Source organism: Larus michahellis, chromosome 9 (genome assembly GCF_964199755.1).
Source record: "Larus michahellis chromosome 9, bLarMic1.1, whole genome shotgun sequence".
Taxonomy (NCBI): Eukaryota; Metazoa; Chordata; class Aves; order Charadriiformes; family Laridae; genus Larus; species Larus michahellis.
This window is the reverse complement of record NC_133904.1, coordinates 923803-933758: the sequence shown is the minus strand read 5'-3', so window position 1 is coordinate 933758 and position 9956 is coordinate 923803. Positions and strand designations below refer to the sequence as shown.

Sequence of the window (9956 nt, the reverse complement as noted above, 5' to 3'; positions counted from 1 at the left end):
AGAACACGTGTCTTCCATATAATAAGCGGAATGATACACGATACAAAAAAAAAATTACTTCCAAATCTGCCATCCTTTTTTTGTTGTTACCCATTTACCAGGCAATATAAATAACAATGGAGACATAACTGTAGATCAAATGATGTCGTAAGTTATATCCTCACCACGTCTATAGAGTTTTGTAAGCTCAGTATGTGGTGAGGATAATTATGGAACCGCCAAGAATTCTGCAATGACTGGGAACATGTTAATTGTAAAAATATTATGTATTTACACAACATATTTAGAGTAATTTAAACATTTGGATTAAAACAGCAAAGTATTTTTCCCATTGTATAGATGCGGAAATTAAGGCACAAAGAAAAAAAATGCTGCTCAGCACAGCTCTGAGTCAGAGGAACTCCTGCCTTCTGAGAAACCACCCCCTTCTCGGTTTGGAGAAATCTAAAGGTTTCTGCTTAGGAGGAGAAACAAATAAAAATGAGACAGATCGGGCCTTGTGGTCATTTTACAAAGATATCCACTGGAATACGTATCACGTTGAAAATCAGACTCTAAGCAAGACCATCTTAAAAGAATGTGCCGTGACAATTTTAGTGCATAAACCACATCTATTTTTTTTTCTTGTTTGGCCTCCAGTATCCTTAGCTTTTAAAACACATACCCAACACTTCTTTTCCTTCCATTTTAAAGGCTGAAAAGTGATGTGAGGAATGTCCTGCTTTACAGCAAACAGGCTTCAATGGAGGAGGATAGCAGCTAAAAATCATGAAAACAGTAGCCAGAGCATAAATATTTAATATAAATCTTTATGATTCTATATACTAGAAATGATTGCAGAAGAAACACAAATTTGTAGAACGTGAGTTCTCTTCCAATTGTATTTTACAAGATTCAGCCTATCAGTACAATGACATCTTTGCAAGTATCAAAAAAATAAAGCAAAACAATATTACATTACACAGTCAAGACAACCAAAATAGTGATGTGCTTCACAAAATCTATACAAGTTAATCTTTAGCAGACCATCCTTGCTTGCTTCCAAACAAAAACGCTTGCTGCCAATGTTTTGGATTTTTTTTTTTAATTTATTTTTTATTTTTTTACAAAATTATGACCACTAGCTAAGAAAATGATGCCCCTATGCTACTTCTCCTCAGCCATTTAACTTGTTTGTGATTTGATTTAAGTATCAAGAACCCAAGACGCAAATCTGAAATGACGTGGGTTTGGTGTAATCGAATCTTTGAGAGCAGTCCTTCAGCGTCGTCAAGACACACGGCGACACTGTTCTCCACCCGAACCAGTCTAACGCAACTGTTATTTTTTCCAGAAAAACTGTCTTCCCACGAACCTCCACTCAGCTGCCGCTCCCTGGAGCTCTACCTGCTGTAAGGCCTGGAGCCCTCGTTGCCACAACCTCTCCCTGTATTCTATCAGGTTAGATTTTGGCTGATCAGCTCCCGGCGCAGCCTCACCAGGCGGCTGCACGAGCACCAGCACTAGCAGAAGGCAGCGGGTGACAAATGTGACCCTGGGAGGGAAGGAGAAGGAGGAGAGAGGCTGCCAGCATTCCATCAGCCCGGGCTGCTGGGAACGCTGCTGCCGTCCCAGGTTTCCCTGTCAGTCGGCACATTTCAACTTCATACTATTCACAGAATGGATTTTAAACTCCCTTTTAACTCCAATCCTCAAGCCAATCTTTTTGCCTGAAGACTGTGAGGACGCACCTTGGGTGGATTACTGGTGCCAGACAGCGGCGCTGGCCGCCTAAAACCAAAGACATTTACCTCGCTCTCGGGAGGCGAGGCCCGTAACAGCGGGCTGTGCACTGCGGCTGACGCTCCCCGCGGTGCCTGGGGACTGCCATTGCTTTATTTCTTCTTTGTATCGGTCTTTGACAATGAGTTTAAACAAGTGTATGGCACGAACCATGGAAGTGGCATGACTGCAGATCAAAGGTACCATCTGTTGTCTTTGCCACATGCATCCACAGAAGTCCTTTCACCACAAAAACACTGCCTGTTTAGCTTAACACTCTACTTACAGCGGAAGACATTATTTTAATAGAAGAATGATTAGTTTCTCTTGGCACCTGCCAGAACAAACTTGTCCAACTGAGCTGTATCATACCAGTAGGTATTGTCCATTTTTAAAAGTGACATTAGGTTGTGAATGTTTACTTTCTGGCCTTGACTTCTTGAGTTCTATTAAGTTATAATTTAGCTATCTGTACTAGATTCATTTCAACTACGCAAACATTCGTTTTACATTGAAACTTCAGCTTTGCAAAGGTGTGCTCTCCACGTCCTTCAAGTGGAAGCTAACGGGAGCACAGCACACCGAGGGGAGGGAAAAAGGCACAGTTAACTTTTCTAATTCCCCACTTAGGTGTACTCAGCGCTACTCCAGTCCTCGCTCCGAAGCAAGAGGACAGCAAGGGTCACTCGACTGGTTCAGTAGCCACAATTCCCTGCCATACAGGCATCGTATCACGGGCAGGGGCTCGCCTTCCTTTTCCTATAAATTGTGAAGTTATGAATCTTATCTTCTACTTTAATATACTAACGATACGTGGTTGATTCAAGTGGGTTTAGACAAAGAATAAAGGGTACGCTTTGCAATGTGATGCTGTAAGGAAGCCGGAGCCAGAAGGAAAAATAAAGGAATATGGGTATTCGCTCAGTAGAGTCCCAATATTTTTGTGTTTCTGGACAGCTTTCCCTCCTGAACAAACAAGCTCTGCCGTTCACGGCGGTTTCAGAGCGGGCCCACATTACTGCTCTGCTGGAGGCAGAGGGGTTGACGAGATTTCCGCCCACTCCACCTTCTCCTCATCCACTCCCTCCTGGTCCCTCTCCCCACGGGGGCTCGATGCTTTTCCAGCTGCGCCAACCCAACCAGTACAACTGCCCTCCAGCTCAGGTGTGGGGAAGCGCCGCGCCTGGGAGGGGGGCTGCTGTGCTACCAACGGACACTGGGCTCCTCGCAGCGAGCGAGAGCAGACTGTCCCCACAACTGACCCGGCCCTGCCGCCGCCAGCGCTGCGACCTGTTCCCCCTCCGCACAGCTCTCACATACCTCCTGATCTCTGGTAACGCAGCTACGTGCGTTGTTTAAAGCAGGTATGTCTCCTCAGCGTGCCTTTGGTTGATACCACTCTTGGTTTGGGAGATTTTTAATCAGGTCTTGAAACATTCAGGCTTTCTGATACATTTCAAAAGTAATGAAAAAAATGGAAAGTGAAATGAATCAAAGGTGGAAAGGAAGCCGATAATACCAAGCTATTCTAGCTATATAGCAATTCAAGGAGAAAAAAAGAAAAGATTGAACACGTATTGTCAAAATAATTAAGAAAGACGTTATTTTGCTCTCGGAACCAAGAATGCTCAGACCTAGAACAGAATACATATGGACATGTGAAATTAACACATGATTACCACAATCAAGCGAAGGACCACAAATGAAATCATTAAGAACTGTGGAAATAGGATGTTGTTTTCTAAAAAAATACATAAAATTGGAATAAATGATACAGCTACAAGATTAACTGCTTAAGTTGCACAACTCTACATTCAAGACTCGAGTAATGCACATAGTTGAGACTCCCCTGGTTATCGGTGTCAATTTTGGTGTGCACAATTTGATCCGGACTCATGTCAGAGGAACACTTAAGTCTCACCCTGGGGACTAATAAGACGAAAATAAAACCTGATGGATTGTAGCTTTGCTTCATGCAAAGACTGTTGATGCCAGAACTGTTTGACATTTTTAGGAACTTACATTTTGAAGAAGGTAGACTCATTCTGCAAAGAAAGTTCAGAATGATAAATACCAGACTTGCAGCACATTAAAATATTAATATTTAATATGTTTACTAAGCAGTCTCTGTTATTTCTGCTGTGCATCTATGTAGAACTAAATCCCTCAATTTACATTTTGATTTCCCTCACTGATCTGATCATCACAACACAGATACAGCTGTAAAGTGCAATGTATGCTTTGGTTTCCTTAACTAAAGAAAGCACTTTTAGAATGGTTTTAGCCAAAGATAGGACCCACGTGTTTAAGGACATTATTCGAACAGATGATCATCTCTTTTTACAGTCGGAGAAAAGCGATGAACTACTTAACAAAAATCCTTTCATTCGGGTAGACCGGTGAATTTTAAAGCAGTTCCGTTACGTCAATTACTTGGAGAAATTTGGAAGAATTCCACGTTAACCAAGGATTCACTGTCAAAGTAATTAAAAGTCTCAGATTTAGATTTACATCTTAACGAACAACTGAAAAATAGTTGGCAAACCATGTAGCAATTCAAATACAAGCTGACCATTTTCAAAATCTATAAATATTTCCAGAACCATCTTATCGACATAAAAACAGGAAGGAACGGGGATGGTTACAGGGTTCACACGTCTGCGCAAAAGCATATATAAAGGTAATGTTATGTACATTTTATTTCAATAAAGACATAAGACAAACAGCGTAAAGATGCCCAGATGCCCTAAAGATAAATACATTTAAAAGATTCTCATTAAAATGAATCTGTAGTATTTCTTTCCTGCAAGCAAAATACCTTTCTTTAAATACAAAAAAAATCAGTATTCTGAATTGCAAATGTTTTCACTTTTTTGCAGAAAATCTGCCATGATGATTTTTTTTTTTAATGAATAAGGATTTTCCACAAAACAGGCTTGCTCTACATGCTAAGTTTTTTAAACAGTTCAGTGACACAATGTGCTAACTACATACACAACAGATAATATAGTAAGAAAACACTCAACCTGATGAAAAGTTAAAATCTTCATTAATACACTGGAAAAAGTTGACATAACTCATGCCTTTTAAAATCAAAAATACAAAAATTAAATGTTTTCCTAAAAAGATTTTCCTTATTTTAAGGACTCATTTGAAAATGAAGCTGCATGTAATTTGTACAATAAAATTGTACAAGTAAACAGGTAATATACATAAAAAATTAATTGACATACTTCTCAATTATCAGTTGTCCACCTTTAATTTCCAATACTGTACTTTCTTAACAAGCATACAAAATATCAAACTTCTCTTTAGAAAAAGTGCCGTTCTGTGACATCTTTTACACAAAAACAGTCTGAGCCTATGGCGCGTTAATGCAGTCGAGAGGCAAAGCATCCTAACTTTTACAAATTATACCTTCCATAAAAAGCCTCCTGAAAAGGAGATTACACCCCATTATAAAAATATCAGCCTCTTGTAGTAGCTGCATTAGAGACCCCAGGCTGAGAGACTATTTCCATAGAAAACCAGTATGATAGCAGGCCGGCGGCGGCGGAGTGTACGTACCACAGGAGGGTGCACAGTTACCGCCAGGTACCTGCGCTGTCACCCAGATGGGAAACTGATTGTAACGCCGAGTGTCACAGAGGTACCGTCAGCCCATGCCAAACACCTTAAAATACTGAGCCGCTGTGCAGAACCCTTCAATCGCGCAGGAAACAGAAGGCAGCAGTAACTGAATCGCGCCAAACCTACCGGGTGACCCAACTAGTTCTCCTTTCGAGATCTGCACGCACAGCATGGTCTGAGGTATTCCTTGTCCATCCGTTTGTGCCACTGCAAGATACTGTCTGTCCAGAGCACATGCCATCACAATGGTTTAAAATATTCTGAATATTAGTAATTCTTCTATTCTTCTTATCTAGCCAGTCTCTTGATTTTTGAAAAGATTTCAACTACAGTAGAATATTACAGAAAGAAAATATAAATGCAGGGGTTTTCTTTCTAAATGAAACTTACGTGGACTAAAACTAGAGAATATTTTTAAACAAATATACAGTATGCAGGCAGACGAAGCAGGAAAACGGCCATCCAACTGTTTAATAAAAAACTAAGAAAATTTGGCTATTTCCAGAAAAAACTATGAAGCGCCTCAACTAAAAGGAATGCATAATGAAATTCTAATCTAATACAGGTCAAAAATGTAAAAAGGTTATAAACCTTAACAGGAAAAATAAAACAACTTTTACTGGCCATTCCTGTTGAAATGAGAATCTTAAAAGTAACAGAAAAGTGGCTACAAACCCACTTAGAGCACCGAACAGAGAGAAAATCAGAGTCCATTTTCGATCTCTGTTATATCATAAAATCCTGTGTTTCTACAGGTCAAACTGCTGGTGGCAGAAACAGAATTCTTTATAAACTGCAGATGTCCTGTACATAAAAAAATTTCATTGGAGTTGCACTAGTTCTAAAGACTTTTCTGTTCTAGCCTACCTACTGCGCGGTACTGTATTGTACTGAGTGTGGTCAAGCTCAGATATAGAAAGTCTCTTTCTGTAACCCTTGATTATTGTTGGGCACCAAAGATAAGAAAAGCAAGACGGGGTACAAAAATGCAAAATTTCAACAGTAATGGCAATGTTTTGTTTTAGTCCAAAAGGGTCCTGCATTTTCTCCCCCTTCAGTAATGAGGCAAAAGGCTTTAATCTGGGGGTAGCAAGTCATGCAAGCGAAATCTGTCTCTGATGTGAGGTCGGACATCTTCGTTCTGCAGGGGGGAAAGAAAAAAAGGTGCGGGTTTTAGGAGAACAAACGCTTCTATAAACCAGATTTTAACGGGGTCAATTCTCTAACAGCGCTATTTTAGTATAACAGAATACAAGCCATGAATGAATGTAATTATAAAAGACTTACAGAAATAACTACGTAACGTTCACAACAATTTAGGAGTACTTTATTTGCGTTTTAAGAATAAAGGCACACATCACAGCCAACAATAGGCATTATTTAACCTAATTGCCTACAGATTCTCAATTTCATTGTAACTGATGTTACAATTCTCCATTTCTTGACTAAAGGCACAGTTAGAAATAATGAGGTCCCGTCTTTTCCTATGTAAGTAAGTCCTTATGCATACTTGAATTACTGCCCCGAGTATCCTTTTCAAAAAGAGACATACATGACTTTCAGCAGTCTAAATCTCAGTGACTCAAAAAAATCTTAAAATAGGTGAAAATACTTAAAAGAGGTAACTAACGTTTTCGGGCAGGAGGTGGGGAAGAGCCAACGAAGGAAACACTTACCAGCTCTACGAGTTTCTCCAGAAATGGAATCAATTTTAGGAGTTCGTTGTCATTTTTATCCATGAACCAGCTTTCTATAGGGATTCCATTTGAAAGCTAAAGTTAAAAAAGAAAAAAAAAAATCATTAACACATGATTTATGCTCAGTTTATCTAAAAACATGACTTGTGAAATAGCATTTTGGGGAAAAAGGTTTCCAAGCTAGAGTTTATTATTTTCCCTCTAAAGTTTGCATTAAAATTCATTTCCAAAATATCTCCTTCCTTTACATACATCACAACAAAAATTTCCACATCAAAGCTGAAACAGAACGAGCTCTAGAAGTTCCGCTGAAGTGAGAAGCGTTGGTATTTTGAGACAATTTTATGTTGGAACCCACATGGATGCTGGCTGCGTACTGGCTGTCGCAGCCTGTGCGAATGAGCCCAAGTCAAACAGGATTTTGGTTTTCTGCTTCTTTACTGGAGGTGAGACGCCGAGATCACACTGGGCACTTCCCTATCTGCGTAATGGGCCTAACTGGAGCAGTTACAGGCCGTACTTCTGGGAAAAGCTAAATCACAGCATGTGACTTTCTGATGTTTAAGCATAAGCGATTTTCACAGCTGCGTGGCACGTCAACCAGCGATTCATTCTTAAGCATCTCACTAGTGTTAAGAACCCAAATCCACAATAGAGTCCGAGCAACGGAGGCAGGGACTGGAGGGCGCGTTAGAACAGCTGCACGCGAAAGGGGAGCGGCTGGTTCCAGAGTCTCTTCAGAGCAGGAGTCACTCAGATTGCACTTGATAGCTCTTCGCAAAAAGAAGAGAAAAGCAAGCCAACCCGAGTGAGTTTGCTTTCTAAACTTAAATACAAATTTAAGTGCAAAACTTAGCACGTTAAATCAAAGAGTCATGTTTCACTGTCTTCCTTCAGAAAGTTTGTTGCTGTAGCGGGGACGTTTGCTGACGGCAGCATTCTTACCTGATAAGCAAAGGCTTGCGGTGAATTGTCAATTATGATCGTTTTTGAAAGATCTCTACCAAGAATGTTTAAATCCTTTATGTAGTTTCCTTGTACACAAACACAATGCTCACGGAAAAGTCGATGCCTGTGATTAAAATAAAATACTAATTAATGAGACAAACGACATCATCTACATTGCACAGAGGAAGAGTTAACTTTGCCAAATGTTACACAGTTTTTTCCTTTCTGATCTATTTAGCTGCTTTTAAAGTATTGTTCCCTTTTTTCTATTCTCTTGTGAGCTTTTTACTGGTAAAATCACCAGTTAATCCAGTTCTGCAGGAGGTTGGTTGTATTTAACCAGAAAAGCTCAGCTCAGACATAACAACTATTTGTCCACAGGCTGCTGCTTTCCGACCTTTCTGCAGCCGGGTTGGCAACGGGACCCTGAACGCTCCCGTGATTTTGCGCGGCCCCAGGATCGGAGCTTAGTTCTGCGCAGGAGCCAGTTTAGAGGGGTTTATTATCCCTTGATTTCGTTCCAGCTGCTCCAGCAGACGGCCTCCCTGCGCCACTGCGTGCTACAACAGAAACTGTGTTTTCTTTTTTACGTTACCTCTGTTCGCAATTAACCTATTTCAGTTATTAGAGCTTGAAAAAAGCCTGGAGGCCAAAACATTCCACCAACTTCTTCCTTTCCAATTAGCCTACTGCCTTTTAATTTATTACAGAAGAAATACATAGTAAATGGATGGATAGACTAAAAGGACTCAGATTAAAAAAACACCAGGAATAAAACTGAAATGTCATGGAAATCAACGTAATTATAATTTAAAAATAGCCTGTAAACTAGACAGGTTTTGAGTTTGACAGTGCCACATTACAATGCAGTTTCTTTACGGCTACTTATACTTTTAAATGAAGTTTTTAGAAGCCGTACATAGTGTGCTTAATTTCATAAAGGGGTTGAGTTCCTAATGTTGCTATGGAGGAAAATAAGCCGATGCCTCGGCAGCAAACGCATTTATATATAGACCCTGAGTCACACGTGTGGAGTGCCTGACAAGTCTACCTTTAGGCTAATGTCAAAACTCATCATGCCTTGATGTCAGCTCCTCGGTGCCACATGAATCACAACCAATTCACGCATCACATGAATCTTTCTGCAAATTCTTAGGGTACTGTTTGGCTCTCTATTTTATTATCTTTTTCCTGTTCCTAACACAGTTAAAATTGCAGTTCTTAATCATACGTGTTAGGTTCTTGGAGAAAGGTATTTAACGCTAGGGACGCACACTTGGGCTCATTTTCTGCAAGTGCAAACACCTTCCTCCGTCCTGCCTCCCGTGTGGCTCTGGGATTCCAGGGACTGAAGGGATCTGAAGGTCTGGTTTTGTTTGCCTGTTCAAAACGCAGTGGCAAGCAAGTTTGCCAAAACCAAGCTAGGATTCTCTCGTGTGCGCCACACAAAAACAAACAATGAGATGACTGTTCCTGGATGAAAACTCGTGAGCAGTTTATCTTCACGCTCCTAAGGAAAATGAGTTATGATGTGCCTGAACTTCCAAGTGAAAACAATGGATGCAACCACTGTCTCAGGCCAAATGGTAATTTTATTACGCGTGTAAAGAACAATCGAGTTTTCACTGAAGAATATTACAATAAAGTGATGCAGAGAACTGCTTTGCCAATGATGTCCCAGGTACAGAATTTACACAGTCCAGGCTCTACTCAAGCCCAGTTGTTTCCTTCCCTGACTTGGGACGCCCTGTGCGGGGTGAATCCCTGGGAAGACCCCTCTTGGGTTTCAACTTTCTCATGTAACGCTCCACTTTCTGCATGGGTGTCACAGAAAGCATCTCATCCGGCAGAGTTTCTCTATGCCTTAAGGAACTGTTCTTGAGAAATGCCATTCACTTCCAAGCACAGCTCAGTATTTAG

The 9956-nt window shown here is 40.5% G+C and overlaps 1 protein-coding gene across 3 annotated transcripts in view; it reads right to left on the bottom strand.

Moving 5' to 3' along the window:
- Window positions 1–780: 780 nt before the first annotated feature.
- Window positions 781–9956, bottom strand: part of CTDSPL2 (CTD small phosphatase like 2) — a 46841-nt gene continuing 37665 nt past the window's right edge. For all 3 annotated transcript variants that reach the window (XM_074601958.1, XM_074601960.1, XM_074601959.1), the window contains exons 11-13: window positions 8034–8160; window positions 7068–7163; window positions 781–6532 (exon numbers count right to left, since the gene is read on the bottom strand). In XM_074601958.1, the coding sequence (XP_074458059.1) occupies window positions 6467–6532; window positions 7068–7163; window positions 8034–8160 (289 nt within the window). In that variant the 3' untranslated portion in view covers window positions 781–6466. The remainder of the gene's footprint in view (window positions 6533–7067; window positions 7164–8033; window positions 8161–9956) is intronic.